Source organism: Falco biarmicus, chromosome 8 (assembly GCF_023638135.1).
Source record: "Falco biarmicus isolate bFalBia1 chromosome 8, bFalBia1.pri, whole genome shotgun sequence".
NCBI lineage: Eukaryota > Metazoa > Chordata > Aves > Falconiformes > Falconidae > Falco > Falco biarmicus.
Window position 1 is genome coordinate 31,877,583 of NC_079295.1, and position 25,256 is coordinate 31,902,838.

General features: G+C 43.7%; 1 protein-coding gene across 1 annotated transcript in view; it reads left to right on the forward strand.

Annotated features, from left to right (window-relative positions):
- Positions 1–605: 605 nt before the first annotated feature.
- The window catches only part of PDIA5 (protein disulfide isomerase family A member 5), a 102,119-nt gene continuing 77,468 nt past the window's right edge, over positions 606–25,256 (forward strand). Inside the window, exons 1-3 of the mRNA XM_056349235.1 lie at positions 606–750; positions 12,383–12,509; positions 15,677–15,764. Coding sequence (XP_056205210.1) covers positions 673–750; positions 12,383–12,509; positions 15,677–15,764 — 293 coding nt within the window. The 5' untranslated portion in view covers positions 606–672. The remainder of the gene's footprint in view (positions 751–12,382; positions 12,510–15,676; positions 15,765–25,256) is intronic.

Here is a 25,256-nt window from a genome sequence, read left to right on the forward strand (position 1 = left end):
CAAATAGCTTGATTATAATGGAGGTTGCACAAATTGATCCTGGTCAGGCTCAGTGTATTTATTTGCTTGCACTTTGGCATTGTTGCTGACACGTGAGAATAAAGGAGGGTTCTCTTTTAGGATTTAATGATAACAAATAGGAACACCTTACAAGGAGAACAAGTCTTAGTTCCCAAGCCTCCCTTCCAGTTAACTTTCCTCCGTCTGTGTTTTTTGTCCCCTTATTCACCTCTTACTCCAGATCAAGACCAGCAGAAGCTTTCGAAGACCCTGAAAAAAAATCATCAAGGAGGCGGTTATTTGCCAGAAGGCTCTCGAGGGTAAGGCACACACCGGGAGGGGGGCGGAGATGCGAAAAACTTACGCGATGGGGAGGCCAGCGCAACCAGAGGGGAGAAGCGCTGGAACGTTTTTCTTTTTCATCACGGCCGAAACGGCTTGGAGGGAGCCTGCTTCTCCCTTGGCACTGCCGGCTGCGGTGTGCGGGCTCCGGTTTGCGGTTGCCGTGGGAGCCCCCGCACCCTCCCGCCACCCGCTGCCGCGGGGCGGACTACAAGCCCCGTCATGCCGCCGCGCGGGCGGGCGGTAGCGGCGGAGCGCGCCTGCGCCGCCAGACGTGGCAGCAGCCCGCAGCGGCGGCGGGTCCGGAGCGGGTCCGGCTCGGCGGCGGCGATGGCTGTGCCGGGGCAGGGCGCGGGAGCGGCGCGGCGCCGGGGGCGGCTCCCGCCGTTGCTGCTGCTCGGCCTGGCGGTGAGTGGCGGCGGCCGCGCCCCGAGGCGGCGGCGGCGGCGGCGGGTGCGGGGTGTCTCTCCCTCTTCCCCGGGCCGGGGCGGGCGCTCGGCGCGGCCGGCGGAGTTGGGCGAAAGTTGGGAGCGGGACGGGCCCTTCGGGCTGGGCGCGGCGGCTGCGTCCCGCTGGCAGCGCCAGCCGCCGGCCCGGGCGGGCTCGGCACGGCACGGCTGGGCACCGGCAGCTCTCCTCCCCGGTGTTCTCCCCAGCGTGCAGCCCCTCTGCTGCTTTCTTGCCTCCCTCCCTCCCTTTTCCCTCTGTCTCTCAGAAAACTACGCAGGGAAAACCCACCCCGGCGGGCGGCGTTGTCTCCCCTGCCGGCTGCGGGCTGGAGCCCCCGGCCGACACCGGCCCCGGGGGCTCCAACTGGCGGGCGTTTCGTGCCTGAGTAAGTTTTGTGTGAAAATCGGAGCCGCGGCGGCAGAGGCTTCCCTCGGCGGTGGCTCTGCCGCAGCAAAGCTGCCTCGTTCGGCTTTGTGCACCTGTGCGCGGGCATGGGCCCCCGTGGGCAAGCCCTGGCCCCCGTGGGCAAGCCCTGGCCCCCGTGGACAGCCCTGCCGCCCCTGCCGGTGTGTCCCTCAGATGTGGTGCTCTCCATCTTTGTGCGTTCCGGAGGATCTGGGTCTGTTTCATTGAAATTACGCTAAGTAGAACACCACTTACCTCAGGGAGACTCCTTTGACTTACAGAAATATTTTTAAGTCTCATTTTTCTTTTTTTTTATGCACAGAATTTAGCATAAATAGCACAAAAGAATGGCGAAGGCATGCTTTAATGCGCTCCTTGATTGGCCTGACCTACAGTTCTTTCTTCTGTCTGGGCAAATGAAATTAATAATTAATGAAAAATTACGTTAATTTTTTGTAATGCACATGTGGTCTGAAATGTATTTGGAAATGCATGACCAAAGTGCTTATGTAATTCATAAAAATCAAGTATGGAATTGCTAATTGCCCTATGCTTATTGTGTACTAATATTAGAATTGCCATTGTGGGACCGAAGGCATCGTCCCTAGCTGATGTAGCCTTTTGCCCTGGGCAGGGGCCTAGCGATGATCAGCTCGGTCAGGAGGAGGGACAAAAGAAATGCTGTGCATCCTGCACAAGCTTTGTTTTCTTCTAAGCTCGGTCTAGAAGCGCAGAAACCTCTGCTATGCAGTTTATTTATTGATTTCAAGTGAAACTGAAGTCAGGCTGAACTCTTCCTAAAATGTTGGATAGGTCTTAAAGTGGCACACTTTTTTTCACCCTGTGGCTCATCTTTAATATATACGCAGTACTTTTCTCAATGATACTTGTGGCAGTGTATTTGTTCGATTAAGTATATACTGTGGACCAAGTGAAGTTACAAGTGAACTGAATTTTCCCTTCATTTAAAATAAATAAACACGTGGAGTTATTTGTGGGTTTCCTTCTATATCCACTGTGACTGTCAGACCTTACCTTACTTTTTAACATTCATTTTATGTTAATGTAAGTGTTTTGTTGTGACTTCTTGTAGATTAAAATATTCTTTTTTTTTTTTTCTAGCTTTTTTCATGTGAATCTGTTGTTTTTAACTACCCTAGCTGCCCTTCTTTGGGCTTTTTGTATTGCAGAGCTGTTTTTTTTGAGATGAGCAGAGTGGGCCTGCTGTTGTTGGTGAAATTATACGAAGCCATTATAATTTATTCACATTATTCTCTCTTACCCTTCTTAATTTGCCCCAGCATTTTGTTTGCTCTGTGATGCTGCATGCTGAGCAGATGCCTTCATTGAGCTGTTGATTCAGCTAATTCTTTCCCCTTTGCTGTGTACAAGTAGTTTAAATTATTTCTTACAGTTTGCATTATCTTGCACTTAAAGGTGTGATTTTTCATCTTGAAATATGTAGCTCGCTGTACACCAGGATTAAAAAACTAGCCTACAGCTGTGACATTGCAAAACCTGCTTTTACATTTTTCTTGAGTCAATGTTTGCAAAGTCAGTGAGGCTGTTAAATCTGGATGTTCTCAGTGTGTAAAGTTAAAGCAAAGGTAATGCCAGCTGCTTGGTAGGACAGAGGTTTATGAGAACATTGTCTTTCCTTCCAATCCGTCCTTTTTTATGTAATGAAACATGATTTTTTTTATTTCTTCTTCTTTTTCCCCCTAGAAGTGCTGAGTGCTTGCAGTGCACCTGGGACAGCAGCTAGAGTTGTGCATGCATAGTGCTCCTGAAAAATAGGGCTCATTTTTAAAGTAGGACCCGAAATCTAGAGGTGGCTTCTGAGAATTTAAATCCTTATCTCTGTAAGACTTCCTGCATTTGTAAAAGGAAAACTACAAAGCTGGATGAAGAAGCCACTTCAGTATCTTCTAATGGAAGATGTTAAGGTGTTCTGCATCACTGCGAATATGACACACATGTGAGGAAGATACCCCAGTGATCTCTGCCTGCTGTAGTTTTATTTCTTGAGTGAGTCGAAGAGTCGTGGGGAAGTTGTGGCTTAGCTTTACAGAGATAATTCTCTTCTTGGTATGTCAAGTGGTTGACTATATTTCATGCCCAAAGGACTGTATTTACTATTAAAGGTATTGGGGAGGAGTTTCACACTGAGGTGGATTTGCATTTCCTCTGATGTATGGGGTACTGTCCTGCCCCTTGGCAGAGGCCAGCCACTGCTTCCAACAGGACTGTGCATCTGGGATCTGTTTGCTTTGCAAACACTGATGAATGTTATCAGGCCAGTGTGGCAAAGGTCGCTTTTGTCTTCTGAGTGTTGGTTTAATGGCAGAGAAACTGAGTCAAGAGAGTCTGACCGACCTACAGCCATTGGAAAGCAGGCTTCTTGACCTGGTGCCATTCAAACCCGGTGCCTTCAAAGGCAGGCTTGAAAGGAATATTTCAGGCTGCCAGCTCCTCAAGTCCCAGTAATGTCACAGGAATGCACCGGTGAGCACTAGCATGGCCTTGTGAATCCAGGCCTGTGGGGAGGGCTTGGGTGTAGCTCTCTGTGTTGCAGGTGGCCCTGCAGTGTGGCAGCAGCGACTTTGCCTCTGGTGAGTTTGCAGGCAAGGTGCAAGTGCTGCTTCTTTGCAGTGCTTGGGTGCTGTTTCCCATGGTGGCATTTGGGCTTGAATTTGGGAGTGCCTCTTCCCATCCAGTCACTGTTTGTACTACAGGAGCTGCTTTGGGAGGTGGTGTGCTGCAGTCAGGGTGTTTCAGAGGCAAATTCCTTACTTGCCGCCTTCCCCTGCCCCCCTTCCTATTTCCTGCATCTGTTCCCTCTTCAAAGTATGGATCTGTGAAACATGTGCCCTGTCTCGTCAGATGCCTATCCCAAATCAAACCTTGACTTTCAGGACTGGTTTTGTTACTGAACTGTTTCTTATGGAGTGGTGTTTTGAATCCACTAGCTTTGTGCCAAAGCACCCTTTCAGAAGGCCTGGGGTGTTGCCACAAGCATGGTGTGGTCATCAGAAGCATTTTCAGCCAGGGGAGTGTGTTCACAGTGTTGTGAGCAATTGGTGGTGGAAGAGGCGCTTGTTCTGTTGACCATTTCTTTTGCTTTTTGGTTGGTGCGGTGGTTCCTTGAGTTCCTTCATTTCAGTAAAATGAAGGTAAGGAGACTCGCCTTTCTTCAGAGTTGTGTTTGGAGGTCTGTGAATGGGAAAACTCAATGCAATTTGCAACCTGAATCACAAAAACTAGCATTGCCTTGAATTCCTTGATGTGGACAGGGTCACTTTGGAAGTAAGTTATGGTTTATATTGATCCTGCCACCATTTCGAGCTTGTGAGTGGCAGAAAAATGTGATAGTAAAGTGGGTCTTCAGGTTTGGCACTTTGCTAGCTGAGAGTAGTTGGTAGCATTGGTGGAGGGCACTGTGATTTGTGTGCTTGCAGAACACAGATGACAAAGGTAATCTCTTGTGGCTGCCTTGATGATGTCCTTGGGTTTATAGTCATACAGCATATTTGCTGGGTGTCTGCAGATAGACTCTTTCTCTCCCCCTCCTCAGTTCTCGGGAGATAGCACGCCATGAGCATGTGGCAGTGTGCTGCTCTAGGATCAGCTGTGTGCCGGCATGCTATGATGCTGCCTCCCTTTTGCCTCTTGCAGATAGTTTCCATTCTATGTGAATCTTACTCAACTATTTAAATTAAGCTTCATCTCCTATCACCTGGCAGAAAAATGTGAGGATTAATTAGTTAATATTTGTGCAATGCTTTGAAGATAACAAGTGCCATATAAAGAAAGAGCTAAGGATTTTCAGGTGTCATTTTTTGCCGTCTCTTCTTTGTAAGTCCCTTTAATAGTGGTTTTGTCATCTTTTTATAGCATCTCCTATGTGCTTCTTGAGTAGGTGATACTTCTTTAAACTTCTTCAAAACCCAGTTTTTAGTGGGGGATTATGTGGCAATGCTTTGCTCATGCCCTTAGCATCTGAAGTGATCCAAACGTACTTGTTCAGAAGTGAAATCTGAAACATTATTTCATCAACAGCTTGTTTAACATACATCTCACCAATGCCTGGTGTGGAGAAAGCAAGCTTCACATTCATAGGAGAAAGTTCTTTGTCAGCATTAGTAATGGACCCTATTACAGTTAGTTGTTAATTAGTAAATAGTTGCACAGGTTTTCCTTCACTAAGCATTTGAAAACCAGTGATAAACCATACAATTAATTGTCTGCACAGGGCCCTTAAGAACAACCTTTAGTACAGACTTTATGCCTGTAGCTTATGTTCCTTAAAACCCAGCATTTAAGAACAATATGAACAGTAGTCTAGTCATATCTTGACGTCTCCATGGTATTTTTTGCTATCTTCTACATTTGGAAAGTGAACATAGCAAACACTGTGTTAAGCGGAATGCCTTATTTGTAGCATTCTTCAGCCCAAGTTAAAGAATACCAAGACATGGTGTCAGGATTTTAATTTGCCTTTCATTGTGAACAAAAGAAGATATGACACTTGCCTCTTGCAGATGTGACCTACCACAATAAAATGTCAGCAGTGCTTGGGGTTTTTTTTATTCCTTGAATGGCTTGAGGTGGGAGTTAATTGATCTGTGTTGTAATCGGAGTAAGAGTGTGCTCTTCCTCAGAGTGCACGGGAAATAAATAAAACACAAGAAGTGTCCGATGGGAGTATCTGCAAATGTAATCTGTTAGACAAAGCGTGTTTTTTTCTGATGCTGTCAGTCTTCCAAAGCAGAAGTTATTGATCTTCCAGCGTGTCTGCTGGAGCGCCTCTCACCTGGTCATCCCGTGCTGCTGTAGGCATAGGAGTCACCACTCCCTACTGAGCCTGTAGATGGCTTTTGGATCGGTTGCAGATAATGTCAGCCTGTGTGCTGGGGGTCCTCAGCAGGCTGCAGTTTGGGAACCCTTGCAGGTGTGGTTGGGAGATGGTTTTGTAGCCCCTGTGGGATTGCAGGGGCTACTTCAGTTCTGATGCCTGACGTCTGAGACCCAAGTGCTACCCTTTCTCTTCCCTACTCATTCGAATAATAAATTCTTAGCGGGCTTCCTTGAGGTACCTTTGGATAACAGAGATAACCTGTCTCCCCTCATCCGATTTGATTAAAACATTTCTACAGCTATTTTGGATATTCATCATGAATGAAAACAGGGGACTGTCCTAGTTATCACTATCCATCTTGGAAGGCATTTGTTACAAATGGCTCAGTGATCAAAGCAGCACAACCCTGAATGTAAATAGCAGCAGAGGGAGGGCTTGTGAGTGAAAAGCAAGCAATTACTGCACAAGGTCAAGAGTGGTTTGTATGATGAACAAGGAAGATAAAACATCTGCAGTCAAACTGTGATTGTTGTAAACAAGAGGGGTTTGGATTTTAACATCTTGTATTTTCAAGCGAGAACAAATTGGGGGGGGGGGGGAGGGGGGGAGGGAGGGAGCAACAGATCAGTTTCTCTCTTGCACTTGCCTGGAGATGACTTAGACCTGGTATTTTCAGTACACACATACTGCCTGCACCCCAGGAGCCTACAAACCTCCACCACTGCAGTACAGAGGTATTGCTTCAAAACTACCTTCTGAAGTTAAATGCATGCTTCACCACAGGGTTCATTTTGGGAGCTGAGTAGGAAAGGGAAGGTGAGATCGGGTCTTGTTCTTGGAATTTCTTGCCTGTTCCCCAGTCCCCCGTGTTAATGTAGCAGAGGAGACCCCTGTTTAGAATGTGAACGACTCCCCTCCTAAAGAAATTAATTATGAAATTAAACTCAGTCATCTCCATTATTGCTTGGAACTTTGAGGCAGGCTTGCTCTTCAGCTAGATTCCCATAAAATGCCTTGTCAGGCACAATCTGTTTCATATGTACAGGACCCTGCTCATTGATCATATTTACAGTGGGTTGAGTGCTGTTGTCCCCAAATGAGAATGACATCAGTGGGTGGTTAAGCTAAGACAGAAATCAAAGTCAATGTCTTGCTGGAAAAATAGGCTTTTGAAATTGTGGTTGAATGGAAGACTGTGTCCCTGCAAAGCACCAGTTGCGCTAGAATCAGCGTTGTTCATGTCAGCCCTAGCTATTCTTGATGAATACTGTACAAATTGTCTACCTAATTATACATGTAAGTGTTAGTGTGTGCATAAAAAAGTCAATGTTGGCATATGGATTCAGGCACCTAAGCACTGTTTCAGCCACGTATCCATTTATATATTTAATGCATAATTTGTGTCCAGGGAAATACATTTTTTTTATTTTCTTGAGATGGAAATAGGTGAAATAGGAAATGCTTTTTCTGTCCAGTGTACAGTGCTACTCCTCTGATAGTTCTTCCTTATTTAATTCTGATTTGCATTTTCTTGTTTTTAAAAACCGTGTGTTTTCGTTGCCCTTGATTTAAAATAAATAAATAAAAAAATTATTCTCTAGACATGCTGCTTATCCTTAGCAGAAGACCATGCTGTCACAAAGCTTTTGTGGGGAACAACTCATAAATTGAACTGGGTTCTGTGGGAACAGCGGTTAAGCATTTATCACATTTAATTTGAATAATAAATGTAAAATATGAAAATACATTCTTGTGGCTGCTTGAAAGATATTCCCTGTTTTTCATTCCGAAATGAGATTCGGAGAAGAGTAAAAACTTGAGAAATAAACTCTGATTTCTCAGATGCTTGGTGATTTTGAGAAAACACAGCCTGAGGGGTGACCACATTTTTTAATAGTGTCAGTCCTGGAAGTATAATTAGTAGTAAGTTATTTGCCTGTAACTCTCTATGCCTCTGGGTTTCTGAAAGCTCAGATGTTTATTGGGTACTGGTTCTAAGGGAGTGGGGTTCAGGAGTGTTTCGCTGCTCTTTAACACTTACATTCAGCAGCTCTGCCAGGGATTGCTGTAAGTGGGGCGGGGAAAGGAAAATTAAACCTTTTTGACTGATCAGACTTCTTCCACCTTGCTTGCAAGATTATATGTTTAAATACATACTTTGATTTGAAGAGCAGAGGCAGAGCTGGAGCCCATGTGTTTTTGTACCTTGTACTTGAATAGCAGTGTCTCTCAGCAGTTTTGAATTTACTGTCTTGAGGGTTTGGGTTTGCTTATGTTTTACTTGAGAATCCTTCATGCATCTTAGATCAGACACTACCATCACATGACTGATGTGCGACCTAAACCATAAAAAAATCCTGTGAAAATAAATTCAGACTGAGATCTTGAGCTGGGGAAAATCTGCAGACTAGAACTGCTACCAGATTTGCATTTCATAGTCTGCTGCGTGTAGTCTGCCTTTTTCTGACGGTCTGCACCAAAGTTTCTTACATCCAAGAATACCAGGTGACTGTTGTGTTGGTTCCAGCTCACCGAGCCAACCATGGATGAGGACTCCTTATGCTAGGCACTGTGCAAGCACAGCATAAAATGAAATAGACCTTCACTCAGTTTTATTGTGATCCCTTGTCAGCATAACTGTCACAGGGCAGGAGTGGCACAGATGTTGCATGTGTCGGTTCTAATACACCTTCTACTTCAATGGGTACTGAGGCTGGCAGCTTCTTGAGGAAAATCGAGTGTTATCTTAACTTTTCAGTGGTGGTTATGAATACATTTTAAAGTTTTAGGATGCTCGAGTGACAAGAGAGTTTAGCTTGTTTCTTATTTATAGAGTTCCAGATGTGTGAATGTAGCACTTCCTGAGGCGTATGAAAAGAAGCTTCCTGACCAGGAGGGACTGTCACCTTTCTTGACCTTTTCTTTTTTTAATGTAAGCTCATCTCCTCTTGTGCCCTGGATTTAAACAAGAAGCAGCATGCTTCATCGGGCAGTGCCTGGCTGACTAGCTCTCCTGCAAAATGTCTAGAGTAAATCTACCTGAGTCGTGTATCACAATTAAAGCCATATAGCACAGTACATGCAAATGAGCTTCAATCTTTGCAGCTGCTTTGCCTGTGGGCTGTGGAGGAATAGGAGCCTGGTTTTCTCTGAAGAAGAGTGGTGTGTAACTGCTTCCACAGGATTGTCTTTTTTCCATCCTCTTGATTTCATGCTGTTGCTAGCACTAGTGGCTGTAGCCCTGGTGAGGCTGTGGCCACTGATGGGGTCATCACTGCATTGGCTCTGGAGCAGGGCAAAGCAGCCCTGTGCCTGGACTAGCATTGGGTGAAAACAACCGCTTGGCATCACTTGCCTTCGGTGGAGCTGGTAGTGAAGGCAGAGGTTCTTCAGGAGGTTTAACAGTAAACCTGCCTCTCATTTACTCTTTAATTTCAGCAGGGAAAAGATGGAGAGCATGGAACTACTTAATTCTTATCAGTTTGCAAACACCATGTAGCGCAAATGGCTATTTGGGAGGTGGTGAGCTTTCCTGCTCAGCCGATAACCTCCCAGTATTGCTGTGACTGCCTTTAGATATGCAGGCAGGGTGTTTCTTTCCAGCTTGATGCCTTCAGCTTGGACCTTTTGGGTTTTATAACCAGGGAAGGCTGCAACATTAATCTTAATTAAAGGGAGATGACGATTTAGTCAGCAGGGCTGACTGGTGTGCTTGTACACACAGTGCCTTTCCCAGTGGGTTTTGGTCTAAACCATAGGATCAGAGGGAGCTGCTGTAGTAAAACTGCGGGAAAATGAGTAACATGTATTGATTTGATACCTGGGGAGGAATTGGGCAAAGTAGCAGTAGATAGGTGCAATGTGACATGCTTTGCCCTCCAAGTGCCTGCTGGTCCACCAGCGCAGCACGTCTTCTGTTAGTGGCAACACTGACAAGGCAGTAGTTAAAGCTATCGCTGTTTCCAGAATCCAGTTTTTCAAGGGGTTTATAGCTCTGCCATTATGGGAAGGGAGAGAAGAAGAAAACTCATTGAAATTGGCTAGACAGCCTTTCCATCTGGAAATCATGTGAAATACATGTATTTCCGAGCTATCAGTAAAACTGTACAGATGCTTTAAAGTTCATCATACTGTTTGGTGTTACGTTGAAAGTGGCCTTTGTGGCTTTTTTAGTCCAGTTATTTCTTTTTGGCAGTGATTTCATAGACTAGAATATCCTTAATTGAATCCAGTTTTCCAAATCAAAGTAGCAACCTGTAGTTTTACTTCCCCCCCGCACCCCTGTTTTCAGCCTTAGTTTCCGTAAAGTTTGGTTTTAGTCTTCTGTAACTCAAGGCATAAATAAAACTTCAAGACACTTGGATAGTTACAAAAAATGAGGTGAAGGAAAAAGTTTTGTAAAAAATATTTAGGATTAAAGAGATCTGCTCATAAGTCAATGTTAGATTAATCCCTCCTGTATAGCCTCTTGATTGTGATGAGTTTTGAGCAGGAATTTGCATATCTTTGTCACCTCACTTAGCATGACTATATTTGTCTACTTTGATTGGCAACACCATGTATTTAGCTCAGAAAATATACAAATGATTCATATACATCAGCCTGAAGTAGGAAGGCTGAGCTCTGGACATCTGGGTTTAGAAGAATGTGAGTCTGTCGGTCAAATTAAAGCATCAAGGACATTTATGCTGAAGGTAGAACTGACTTGCAAATGTGCTTTTTCCCTTCTCACAGTTGTTCCATCTCGTCAGCAGGGTTAGGTGTGGGAATCCTGCCTGTGGACTGGGACAGCTTGTTTGCTCTAAGCCTGTACAGCCTGTCTTGCGTTAGTACTCTATGTTGTAGGTGCATCTTCTTGTAACTTTAAATTCCTGACCACGTCATGGGATTGTTTTGACGATGACCTCCATTTCAGCTCAGCTTCTTCTCTCTCCCTCATGCATCCCAAAACTCCTACTCCCCTTTCCACATGTAAAAACTTCCGGCACTTACAAAGTATGTTTCATAGGTGCAGGTTTTGTTTCTGTGCCTCAGTGACATGGTGTTTGCAAATAGCTGAATTTGTAATGGAGTTGTAGTGCCTGGGGCTGCCTGTTCTGGCTTTGATTGGCTTAGTGCCTTGTTTTGAATACTGCAATCTGTAATACAAGGGATGTAAGAACAACAGCCTCTTACTACTTCACATCCACTCTGGACACATTTTCCAGCCCACTTGGAGAGAGACATGATCAAAATCAGTTCTGTAATTAAGAAAACATTGAATCTCATGTGTGTTAGGCAAATGAGCTAAAGCTTTTAGCCAAGCAATTAAGTTTTAAGGTTTTACTGTAAGGTGAATCTAAACTAGATAATTTCTCCAGCTGAGCTTCCCATAATCATTCCATTAGTGTGAATTCAGTACAGTGCAGAAGGGAGGCAAATAGCCTGATCGATAAAGATTATTATTATTATTATTGAAGATTACTGCAGTACAAATGAGCAGTAGAGGCCCCAGCTGAGCTTATGGTCATATTTTGATAGGAGTTTTACTTTAGGATAAAAGACAGACTCTGGAGCGGTCATGATTTAAGTAGACCAAAAGATGTAACAAGAAAGTAATTTCTTTGCATAGAAACAGAACAGAGATGCAGAGAAATTAAATGCCATGCCTTCCATGTGGCCAATGAAAGTCAAACTTGGTCTTGTGGCAAAGGCACTGGTGTGTGTGTGTGAGGTACGGTATGGCCACGGTGAAACATAAGCCCTGCTCCGCTTTGGAAGAGCAGGTGGGAGAGGGTTGTGGTTAGTGCGGTAATGCAGATGCTGATTACTTGCAAATTCTGTTTTAGTTTCCTTCATCTGCTCTGTGTCAGTGTGGGTCAGTTATTTTAACTTCCTGGCTCCTGCTATCTTCTGTGGGATATCAAAGTACTTGATTGCGTTTGCAGTGTATTCTGAGATCTGGGACAAGAGTGCTCTCAAAGTGGTAGTTCACTGCTGCTCTTGTTACAGTATATTAAATTTACATAAGAATTTTTATCTGATTATCTGACTAGGGAACAAACCTTTAGGAGGGGATGGCTTCTTAACTAAACCCATATTTCTTGATGTTGTGTTTATCTCATCTCTCCAATTAAGGATGCTTGCTGGAAGTGGTTTTGGTCCAGTTCAAAAAAAGTCATGTGTGTGGCTTTGGGTTTTTTTGGCTTTTGTTGATTAAATTGACACAGTAGTTTATGTAAGGCAGTGTGTCTCAAGGTTGTGGAAAACGGTCAAAGCAATTTCAAAAGCAGTTTGTGTTTTGTTTCTCAGCATGTTACTAATGTTTCTGGCTTTGTGTTTCTGTAGGTATTCTTGCCAGTGTTTGTGTGCTCGTTGAAGCTGTCTCCACTCATAGAAAAAATAAGTGACCACAAGGATTTTAAGAAGCTTCTCAGGACACGGAATAATGTATTAGTGCTCTATTCCAAATCTGGTAAGTCCTCCTTTTTATTTCTTTTTTTGACATCACAGCTCTTCATGTCCAACAAGTCGTGTGTGTTTGAACGTCTGTGTGTATCTTCAGTTACCCGTGTACATGCTCAGATGAGTAAGCTTTTTGCACTTACTTACTTGCTCCCTGTTCGGTGTTGCCTTATGTGACTGCAAGGTGCTTCTACATGACTACAAGGCCTTCTTCAGGACTGGTGCCCGTTGTTGTAACTCGGGCTCGTGATGTTTCAAGATTGGAGCCTTCTTAATTTGGTCTTCTAATTGTTCTGTCACACTGGCAAAAATGTACTTTGCTCTGGCTTTATCTCCAGAATTGGCTGCTTGTAACAGCTATTGGCTAGAACTTTCTGGTGTGTTTTTCATAGTAGTTTGCAAGTTTCAATTTCCTGGTGACACTGAAAGGCTTAATGAATAGTTTTAGTACTGAAATCAGTCCATCTTTGCTTCTGACAGCTTTGAGTGTCCCATGGTTGTCTTTCAACTTTAATTAACAAAATATAAAAATAAATCCCGAGCTGCTTGTGTAAGAGGCAGAAATGTTTCATTTCACATCATGCCACCTGTCCTCTTGAATATCTTTGCTGTCTTCTCTCATTCACGCTCTCCTTTCTGGCTGTTCACTCTTGCTTTTACCCATCTGTGTGCTTTTCCTTTTGCTGTGTTCTGCTCATGCTGTACCTTTTCACCTTTGCCTTGTTTGTTTTGGTGTGTTGTTGTGTGTGACACCATGTAAAAGGAAGGAACAATCTTTAAGTTCCATACACAAATGCAGAATGCTGTTGTGGTTGTGGAAGTCATGGGACAGCAAGAAGTAAAATGTGTTACTAAGATAGTTTTCCTTAGTGTTGTATTGGTTTTCTTGCCACTTTTCCTTCCTGCAGGCAAGCAATACAAGGTAATGCTTTGTTTGGGGGTTGGGTCCTCCTTTTCTGACCTGTTGCAAAGGTTTTAATCTCAGTTAAACACAATGGTGTTGATAGAATTGCTCTGTGTTTATAATGTGGCAGATTGGAGCAGTATATAGTGACCCAATAGCCTTCCCCCCCAGTATCAGAGAATTTTGCATAAAAAAATGTACAGGTGTTGGTATAATTAATTTTGTTTCCTAAAGGTATGCTTATTCTGAAACAGTTAAAATTATATATATGACTTAATTTTTGTTAAAATATTTGTGTTTTGCTGTAGTGGGGAATTTTGAGCGCCTGAATTTGGCCAAATGGTTTTGTAGGAACAGGTTCAAAGTGAAAGTCATAAAAGAATTTCTAACGCTTTTTGATTTTGAAAGGAACGCTTTAGAGAAAAAAGACATCTGTATTATTCAGCTTTTTAAAGGGAAAATTTTCTTTTTATGCTTAATATTTTAAGTGGTGGTTGCTTTCATTTTTAGCAGCACAACCAGAACACTTCAGCTCTGACACTCATCAAATAAATTTTGCCCTATGGGCATTGTTCAAAAAGCCATGTTGTGGAGATTTCTTTTTTCTGTTTTTATTATTTAATTGGTTGGTTTTGGCAGTCTAAAGCATTGCATGCAGAGCTGATTGTGGGATTAGTGTTTCTTCCTAGAACAATGATCCTTGCACAATTAGAAATACCTTGCCTGTCACCCAGAAAGAGGGGAGGGGAGGGGAAAAAGGAGGGATGTCTAGGTGCAATTCTAATCCCAGATATACGTCCCCCAGCTGAGATGTTGCCCAGTATCCAGTGGTACTGCTTGAACAAAGGCTTTGCTTCTCAGAAATACTCATCTAGTTTTGCTCAGCTGTCTCATGCAGAAAATTCATTGGCTTCAGGAGATGTCCTCATTTGTAGATGTTTAGTTCACCCTACCGGCTTGGGTATCCTGCCAGGGCTGCTCAGCTTGTGAGTCTTCTGTCCTATCCTGAATGCTTATTTTTTAAAGGGTGTTTGTCAGACTGTTCCACTGTTAAGTACGCGCAAAGAATTCCCCCACGTGTCTATGTCCCTTTGCTGGAGAGAGGTGGGAGTTGTATGTTATCGGTATTGGGAGTAGGAGAGTTTCTTGAGAGGTAATGTGTGTGGGCTGACATCTCCGATGGCATCAGGCCCAAGCAAAGGCTGTTGAATACAAAGAAGCTGTTTCTGGCTCAGGAGATTAAGATAAAAAATGTGGAGGTTTGGAGATTGAGGAGGCTGTCACTACCCACTGACTCTACTTGTCTACTCTGACCTATATAGGCGTTCACTCTCAAATGTTGGGGACAAGATACTGGTCTACACAAGCATTCAGTCTGACCCAATATAGTTGTTCTTATATTGAATTAGTTGAAGTAGTTGTGGAGCAGCAGCAGTTGAAATGGATCTGGAAGAGGTTCTGGGTTTCTGCTTTATTGGGGCAGGAAACTGTTTCTGTTAGTTTTTTGGGGGGAACTGATACTTGCTTGAACCTCTATGTTTTTCTCTCCCCAGACAAAATGTGACAAGAGGTCACATTTTTCTTCTGTGTTACCATTTATAAGACTTTTGTAATGGAAGTGTTTTGCAGAATCTACACATGTAGCATGGCATTATAAAAATCTTAGTTGGGCGTTTATAATACAGGCAGTTTGTGGAAGGAACTTTCTGGGTTCTTTTCTGGGTACTTTCTGCTAATAGTTTTGAGCTCCTCAGCCTGTTGGTTTGGGTATCTGTCAGCGTTGTTATGAGAATAACAGTATGTTATTTTCTGTGTATGGCAGGGATAGAATTGAGGCAGGCAGAGATGCTGAATGACTTGCCCTTATAGCTGATGAAGGTTCTAAATGAAGTTGCTCTAAGTAGCAGGCAATGGTACAAACTGGTTCATGTGCAGCCACAGGAAGAAGATGGTGTTGGGATGGATACCGGTTTGCAGGAGAGGGTACAGTATAGCTCCATAAGTGTAGGTCAGGGGGAGCATGCCTGGAGGTATGAATTTCAGTGTGTTGTTTAAGGGGGGTGGAGGGAAGGAGCCATCCAACTTCAGCTGCAGCCAGCATTCCTTCTAGTTTACAGAAGATTTTACTGATCCCTCTCATACTGGTTTCTTCAAATTAGACAAAATGTTCTTCCAGTGCTTCAGAATAAAGGAACGCACCATTGTGTTTTTCTATGTGGAATAATAATGCTGTTGTTGATTTATTTTTATTGTTATTTTATTTTGCTTTCCAGCGGCTGCTGCAGAAAGCTCACTCAGGTTACTGTCCAGTGTGGCCCAGGAGGTGAAAGGACGAGGTACTATAAGCTGGATAGACTGTGGGTATGTGTCACACTGTTTTTCTTTTCTCTCTCTCTCTCTCTCTCCCTCCCCCCCCACCTTTCCTTTTTGGCTTTTATTGCTGACTTAGCTTTTTTGATGGCTCTGAAACTTTCTGTCTGTAACTGAATCTACATCATTTCATGCAGTTTCTTCATAGCTGTAGGGAGCCTACATCTTACCATCCTCTCTTTCTTTGGACCAATGATGGAGAATAATTTTTTTCATTATGGCTGTGGTCAGTTCTTTGACAGCATGTTTTTCAGCCTGAAGCTGGAGATCCCAGCTAACATTGCCTTTTGTGGGGGGCATGTAGCATGGAAACTGTGTTCTGGCTTTCTCACAAGCCAGGGGAGGAGGGATCCCACATGTTGTGCCTCAGCTCGAGGGCAGTGCAATTCTGCTCTGACAGCAAATGTTGCATGAGCAGTAGGGCCGTTCGCTTGCTTTTGAAGCATCCACCCATTTGTGTTTCTCAGCAAAGTGTGCTTTCTTTTAAAGAACTTCCTCTATCCCTGTATAGGTTTGTGGCAATTCTTAACCTGAAGGCAGGGAAACTTGGTTTCCTAAGTGGCTGCTTGTGTGGTGAGGAATGAACAGGTGTGTATTTGCTGGTTTGCAGATGTGAAAGCTTCCACTGATTCCTCTCAATAGCGTGTTGCTTGTGGTTTTAGCTTGTGTATCATAGTGTGCCTCTGCAGCTTTGAGAGCTTTGCCTGCAGATGGCAAATTCCCCTTCTTGGGATGCAAGGGAACATCTTCTCGCTGCCTACCTGTATGTTTGGGTGGATTACCATTGTGCACAACGTACAATTTCTTCACACAAATCTAAGTCATCTCTGAAAATCATGTGGCTCCCTTATAATTTTACTTTTGAAACCAACCTTCATCCATCAAGCAGTGACTTGGAATAAGTCATTGGTAAATCAAAGTTAACGTGCTTGTGTTACTGTTTAACCTGTCTTGCTGTCCCCCAAGGACAAGCAGGTGTCCCTCCCGTGGAGGCCTGTGAGTCCTATGCTTCTGCCTTCTGTTTGCATTCTGCTGGGCTCATCCAAATCCACAGACACTTTCATCTCTGCCCAGCTGATGGGGACAGTGTTCCAAGTCATCTGTTGACAGAAAGCAGGACTGCTCCTCAGAGATCATTGAAGCCTGTACCACTTCCCACCTGCTGAAAAGCTAGCAAATAAGTTGATTGACTGTGATGAGGAGAAGGTTGCATGGAGATCTGGTGTAGCTCTGAAATCCTGTTTCCTCTTCTAACGGAAGCACTGATAAACAATTTTTGATTGTCAGTAATGATGGCTAGCAAATAGGTTACTGGACCAGCCTTCTTAGCTTTAGTTTCTAATTGGCTTTATTTGTGATTGTGCAGTGGCCGCTGCCTTTTTGTTTTCTGTTTCCCTTTAGTTTTAAGGCTACCTCTGTGTTGGAGGACTTAACGCTTACCATGTGTGTGTACACCTGGCACATGTGTACGACTGCTGGAATGATAAGGCTGTTCATCTGGGCCTTCAAAGTGCTGCTATAATACAACTAAGCAATAACCATCTCCAGGATTTATTTAATTCTGGGTTTGAGAAGGAAAGATTCAGTGTTTAGGTTTTGGTTTTCAAATCCAGAGAAGTCCTGGCACTTAGTTCAAAGGGTCAGTCTCTGCTCCTGAGTTTGTAAGTGATAGTGATGGGGAGGGAAGTGTGTTGTTCAGTTTTGCTGTAGAATAAACTTCAATGCATCAAAACGTAATACGCTCTCGCTTTCCAAATGTTGTCATTTAAACCAAACTTTTTTTATAGAAGTTACTTGCAAGAAATGTATTTTAAAGTCTTTTCCAGGTAGTGCTTTAATGCATTTCACAGGAAGCTTGGTACTTGCAGTGCCTTTCCTCTGACCATTGTGGGGAAATTATTTAAGTTAAGCTTTCCATTTGTAATGAAAGGTGGCTTGTTCCCAGATAGTGAAGCAGCCTGGTGAAGGTCATGCTGTAAGAGTTTGGGAGACCTAGGAAGAGATTTGTAGGTTCCCAGAATTTGCTTTGATGCCAGTAATATCATAATCAGATTGCCACTTGCTGAGTGACAGGCAGTGAACAGGGTGCTGTAACATGGCAGTAGCTCTAATTCTCTTTGAGGGTTGAGCAGCGCTTCCTTTCACATCACTCGCTTGAGAAGAACCTGGGAAAAATAGATGTCCTGTCCAGCTGTAGCTGGGTGTCTGTCAGAGATGTCTCTTCTATTCCTCCTTCCTGCAGAGGGGTATCATAACAGTTAGTGAACTGCCTCATGCGGCAAGGTGAGCTGGAAGACTAGCTTGTGGCAAAGGACATCTTGATGCATGCAAAAAAACCCAAACACAAAGAAATAGTTTGAGCCTGAACCAAGTTTTGTGGTTGATTTGCTTGTTAAACCTTTAAAGCATTGTGAAATCAATCTCGTAGTGTTGAGGTAACCTTGAATTATTTTTTTTTCCTTGAAAGATTTCTTTCCTTATTGCTTTTATTTCTTCTTTTGGAATACAGGTGGCTGCAAACTGCCGCCCACCTCATTGCAGTGATGATCTGAGGGAGGCCGTGGTAGTGCTGGTTGTCACCTGTCACAAAGGGCCAGTTCTGGGGCCTGAACAGCTGGGTCCTACCAGAGTTGTTCAAGCTGTTCTCCCACTGCAAGTATGCCGTGAAGCTTATTTGCAAGTCTTCGTGCCGAAACAAACAGTGCACAGAGCACAGATGCAGGGATATTTACAGCATAGGCTCAATTTGTTTTACAAATACTGACAAGAAATGGCTTGTTTGGCAGCAATATTTAGCAGGGAATTTTGGCTTTGCTGTTCACATCCCGCTGTAGTGGACTTCTTTGTCTTCAGATCCAAGCATTGGCAAGGCTGGCATACATGCAGAGTTATGGTTTGTGTCTCTGCTTCCCTGTGGTGATGATGGCAGTCTTTTTCTTTATCGGTGGTGCTTTTTTTGTTTCTGTGTCATTCTCCACCTTCCCTTCATTTTTGGGAGAAAGCAAGAATGTACGTAAGTCTTGGCAGCATGTTCTGTATTTCATGCAGCAGAGGGGAGTATTCAGGTTTGTGGCGGGAGGCAGGCTGCCTGAATTGCTGGCTTACGTGGAAGCCGTGCTCCTTGGCCTTAGCTTTTGTTGGGTCTGTGGTATGAGACGGAGGTTAGACTTGAGGTTTCAGTTCCAGGTTGAGTGCTTTCGGGAGACCACGGAGGTTAGTTTTTCAGCATGATGTGGGGAAACACTTGGTTTCTTGCTGAGATGGTTAGTATGGAGTAGAGGGGGTTGCCACTTAGTCACTTTTGAGGCAGGATAGCAGAGGTCACCAGAGTGGCTTAGGAGATGTAGGACTGGGAAGTGCCAGGTACCTGCCTTCCTGCACAGTTAGGCTCACTTGCCTTAAATGCCATGCTGGAGTAGGACCAAGCTCACCACAACACACCCAAGGATGCCTCTGCGTGCAGTATTGCTGATAACGTCCTCATACATGGGAGATTTCAATCAGATTGTGCAAGCAGATAGGTGCCGCCTTCTAGAGATTAAGGGGCAGCACAAGAATTGCTTGCAGCATTGAAGTGGTCGCTGCTTGCTCCTGTGTGCAGAGATAGCGATTGTAGTTCTGTAGACAATTAAACATGAAGCTCTTTCAATTGTGAATAAAAGACTAACAAACGATGTGACAAAAACACGTTTTATTTTAGCCTTTCCATGTTTTAATTGGAAAGACCTTGCTGAGGTGTTTGATACTGAATGAGTGATGGTGTGAGAGACAACAGAATATTGAATAAATCATGCCTAGTAAGATGCACGTATCAGGGATAGAGTGTAGCATTGCGGGTTGGCAAATCTTCAGTGTGTCCTGGAGAGATGGATCAGTTGTCTTATGAGCAAGTGTTTTGGGACCTGGGTTTGGGGAGATGCCATGTTAATAGGAGCTGAGTGTCCCAGCTTCAGTTTCTGGCTCTGTAAATGATTCACTTGTTATTTTGTGCTGTTAAAAGAGGTGTATCTATTTTCCAGGCAACTGGGTAAATATTGTCTGATTCATTAGTCAATGTTCATAAGAGAGTTCAGAGAAGTTTGAAAGGAAAAATGCTACAGCAGCATGAATGAGTGCTCTTCATTTAGTACGTTCAGATACTGTTGGGACGGGCATGTAACCAGTAAGAGTGAATGCTGGGCTGTTTATTGAATTATTTTTAGTGGAGGCTGATAGGAATTTTGAAAATTGCGGGGCTTCATAGGGAGTTGAAAGCTTAAGATGTCTACAGAAAAGGAAATGTGTTCTTTTCTGCGATCTCAGTCTGGCAGCTGCTAAGTGTAACAGCAGGTTGGGGTGCAGTGGAGCTGGTGCGTGCTACATAGGCGGGGGATAGCTGCTGTGCGTGCTGCAGAGCCTCTGTGTTCCCCCTCATCTCCCAGAATCTCCATCTTCGGAGGTGTAGTACAACTGGAGGTAAGCATTGATGTGGTCAAGTAAAAGAGGAGTTTTGTGAAAAATAAAACTCTTGACAAAGCGTTGTGGTGGCAAGTAAAAGGTACAAGATGTGCTTGGGGACACAGTAAGATGGAATTACTGCTTGAGTGAAAGACAAAATTTTTCTTGCTTGTCTTCAAAGCAGAGAAAGCTCCAGTCCCACTTCGTGGTGCCCCAAGATCTGGATTTGAAGAATAATAAAGTTACGCTGTAGCCTTCTTGAGTAGGTTTTGTGATAGATGATGGGGTGACCAAGGACTGATGTTACTTGGAAGAGTGTAACTAATTTGGGTGAAGTGGAAAGAAAGTGAATTGGCTTTGTTGAAGAGAAGAAAATGTTTGGCAGATTGTAAGATGCATTGTGGCCAGGTGCAGCTTTGAGGAGGTGGCAGAAGAGGTTGAAACTAGCCCTTTCCATCCTGAATGTGATTTAGTGAACGCTTCTGGGGTTTCCTGTTACTGAATTGTCTTGAATTTTTTGATGACTGTAACTCCTGCCCAATTGTGGACTCATTATTTTCAAGAAAGCATCCATTTCTTTGGCTCTAGCTGACTATTCTTTGCTCAAACTTGCATGGTTCCCTTTACTGTAGGTCCCAAACATAAACAAAGCTGTGTGATTTCCATCTGCTGTCATAGCGCGTGTGCTTGGCTTTAGCACATCAGACTGCTAGAAGAGGAAATGCCATCTGGTTAAAATGTCTGACTAATTATCGGTTGGTTTTAGTCCCACTTTTTCTGCTTTTATTGTGTCATTCTTGTAGTTCCTTTTGTTTGTCCGGCGCATCGTTCTTGTAGTCCCCATCCCCAATTATTACTTGTTATTGTTTCAATCCCATGACACTTAGCATAAGGTAAGACCGTAGTTTGGCTGGTAAAGCGGCCCTTTCAAGGCTATGCATCTAAACATGTGCTGGTTCGCAAGAGAGCCAAACCTAATGAGTCTTTTCTGGGGTTTCCCCCAATTTCTGTGTTTATCTGCCCTTTAGATGAAATTTTCCTTCCCAGATTACTGATTTCCTAGTACTTTGATACAGAAAGGCTTCTCCCAGACACAGAATCATAAATGAATTTGTTTAATGCCTTGAAATAGCAGGGAGGAATTTCAGAAATAAGGCTGCTGGTACAGATGGTATTAAGTGTCATTTTGTGCTTTAGTTTTTATCTTCACTCCTATAAAGCTGATCAGAAGTAGGATTTATTTAAGAGAATAAGTCTACTCATCTTCCTTCCTTGTAGTTGAATTTTAAACCTGATGAAAAGCTTTGAAATTGCAAATAAAAATGACCAGATCTAATAGAGAGAGAAAAAAGGAAGAAGAAAGGAATGCTGCACTGATGAGACCTCTTCCATCTGAGTAGATTTGCAGTGTCTGGGATTTCTGCCGCCTTCTACAGTTGCCTTGAAAGTGAAGGACAGCTCAGGAGTGGGTAACGCATAAAGTTAGGTGGTAGCAGGGACTCTGTTTGCAGCTGGGCCAGGGGAGGTAAGCCAGGTGTTCATCAGGAACACTTTGCAAGTGTAGTTACACTGACAACGTGGTGGTTGTGTGGATGTGATTTATATGGACAAACTGTGCATTTGCAGCATGGATTTTCAATGTCTTCCTTCTGTCTCTACTATAACCTGTCTGCACAGTTAATGCTAATTCACATTAAAGCGTTTTTATTTTCCTGTAAGAGTGACCATGCAGGAAGTGCTATTCCAGTCTGGAGAAAAAAAAAGTATCCTTTCTTAAGTAAGCTCTCAGTTCCTTTCTTAAACCTGTTTGGTATATTGCATTAATTCAGAAGTGCAGAGCATTTAACTAAAATCCACTGTAATGCTTGGGTGTGCATGCCTCGGCTCATGCCTCTTTTTTCATCCTAACCATGTGTATTCCGTGGGCTTTGCCTAGAATTGCTCATTAACGGTGAATCTTCAACCTTGCTGCTTTTCAGACTAAAATGAAAAGTAAGCCAGCTAAGATTTAATGTCAAGTTGCCTCCTCTTTATGCATTCAGTACCTAATTTAAAACATCCTCTAGCATCCTCTCCAGGCCTGTAGTGCAGCTAAAGGTCATAAACAGGTTCCAAGGGAACAGTACAATATGCTGCAGCATCCATGTGCCCCGTGGGTGATACATTCAAAACCTGCTTTTGTGGGGCTCTTAGATTAGTGTGAACTCAAAGGCAAGGTGGTAGTTGTCTCACATCCCAGGTTAGGAAGTGTTCCTTTGTACCAGGGTGTGAGTTAGAGGGTCTGGATGAGTCCGATGAGGAAAGCAGCTGCTTTGCAAAAAGTTCAAGTGCGAAATTTCTAGAAGCTCCTGCAAAGCCTTTGGTAGCTCCTGTGAAATGTGTTCACCTTATTTCTGTGCAGGTATGTGGGCTGCTGAGTGCCTTTTACTAATTTATATTTCCATGGAAAGTACCACTCATTATAACTTCTTGACTTTCTGCAGGGCTCGAGCTTGTAATTTTTTCCCTTAATTGTTTTTGCTTGACAATACCTGTTACCTTTTTGTCTGGGGTTTCTCTTTGCTCTTTGGCTTGCTATTGCTTGCAGTGAGAATTAATCTCATGGGCTTTACTTTTTGGAAAAATACTTCTTTTTAATCTCATTCCTATAGATTCCTGGCCTCTCTAATTGACTAATAGGCACAGGGAGTCGTTTGTATTGGGTGACAAGTGGTGCTGGGTCTCTACAGCACACGGATTATTCTGTTTGCATTCCTGGCACGTTCCAGGGGAGCGTTTGGAGCAGAAGGCTGCGATTGCCTTGTGGGTCATGGAGGATTTTTGCTGCATTCTGGGAGGTAAAATCAGGCCCTAGATTCTGATGAGACTCTTTCCTGTCAGCCTGCTAATCCAAATCTTTCATTCTTCCCAGCAGCATGTTTTCTGAACGTTTTAGTTTTCATGCTCCCCCATCCCTTAAAAGGTTCAAGCTTTTCATCCGCTTCATTGTTTGAGCGGCTCATTTGTTCTCTGCTATGGAAACCTGTTGCTATTGTTACTCCTTTTATAAGATAATTTCCATCAGGATCCTAGAATGGTGGCAAAATATTGCTTTGTTTTCAAAGACAAATCTTGTTTTAAGCTTTCTGTGCTGATCATTTCTGTGTCCGTCTCTCCTGGATCCTGTTGCTATTTAAGAACCTGTGTCTGCAGGTTCTTAAACCCCACTCAGGAGCATGGTATCAAAGTGCCTGTCTGCACGGAGAGCTGTGTTTGGGCTTTCTGTTCAAGTAGATGTGAACCATTACCATCCAGCGGCTGCTTAGTACAGCTCTTTGAAGTGCTCTTGCAAGCTAGGCTGATGGTTTGAGGAGTGATTTTATTTTATTTTATTTTTAAAATCTTTTTTCTTCTCTGATTTCAGATCTGTCTTGAGAGTAACGCAGAAAAGTCTGGTTTGTTGGAGAATCAGTAGAGGAACGTTAGAGACAGTATGAGGAACCTTACAAATGTTACTTATTTCAGCAGCGGCAGTTGTGGAAGCTGCCACCCTGGGCTGGGAGGGAGAAGCGAGGATGATGGGGAGGCAATGCCTGTAGCCTGAGAGGAGGGGAGTTTTGCAGGGGGTTGGTCTGTTTTTGCTTCGTCAGCAAAGTATGCAAACTGCTGTAGTGTGAATGGATCACACAGTTCCTGTTGGAGGGTGGGACTGATAACTGCAAGGAGCGTGGTCAAAATCCCGTATTGTCTCCAACAATGCCTAATGAATTGCATTTTTTATTTCAAAATCTTGAAGAAGCACATCTAACTACAGCTGACTGTTAATGACTTACTCTTTAAGATTAGGTTTGCAAGTGCAAATGTGCTTTTTATCTTTAGGTGGCTTGAAGAAATTTCTGGCATTGACACCCCTTTTGTTGCTTTTTTGGGTCACGAGCTCAATTAGTTGTTTGGCAGGATCTCAACTCCATGTTTTCTCAGGATGTTCATCAGTCCATTGTCTGGAGAGGGTATTCTGTGGAAAGTGGCCAGAAAGCATCACAGAGGCTGTGCATTGGGCTGGGAAACCCTGTCTGATAATTCACTTTTGGGGGTGGTCTGAAATTGCCTGAAGTTACAACTGGGGTTGTTCTCTGTACAATGTTTTTCATCATAACATAACAGAGACAATAACGAAAGAGTGTGCTGGTAACAGGATGACATCTCTGACTGGCACCTTCCAGAGCTCTTTCCAGTGTTGGGGGGAGGCTTGCTTGGTAGGCAGCGCTGTTTCTGCTCTGCCATATTGCCCTGTTCTCAGAGCCTGTTCCTTTTCCTTACCTGCTCAGTCCTGTCTCTTCCAGCTGTTGGGACAGTGATGGTGTTTGTCTGTACAGCCACTGATACAACAGAGCCTCCATTGTGTTGGGGCCTTCAGGGACAACTGTGGTATAAGGGGCTGCTGAAGCATAACTGATGTCAATTGCTGAGCCCTGTTTCAGCTAGAGGAACATACAGATAGAAGATATAAAATCAGTTTACAGATTGTGAGGTCTGTGGTTCACATGTGGTTGCATGATATGCTGATAGAGGAGTGAGATAATTTTTGTGCCAGGCAGTTTTACTGACCTCGTTATTTAAATTGGTGCTATCAGTGTTTTTATCAGTTATTTCTCTTGTGCCTGGCAACACTGTAGGTACAGATAAAAAAGGTGGCTGGGTCCAGTCTGCTTTGCAAAGTGTTTGTAGATGCCAGCACTGTGATATCGACTAGTGTGGCCAAGCAGCGCTTGCATGTGCTGCTATTACATCGGGAACTGGAGACGTGAGCTTTTTTTGGATGGCCGTTTTTTGCCATTTCCCGAGAGGGGATTTGACAGTTGTTCTAGGTCCTTCCTCCCCCGAGGCTGATGTGGTTGTAGTGTTGTTTGCTCCTCTCAATGAGAAGCCAGTGAGCAGCATTAAGTGATAAGGGCAATAATTAGGGAGCTGCAGAAGACCTTACTTGTGCTCATGAGATCTTCAGTCTTACCCTGCTGCCTTCAGGACCTGCCAGGACAATACTTGAATTTGCCCTGAGGAGGAGGG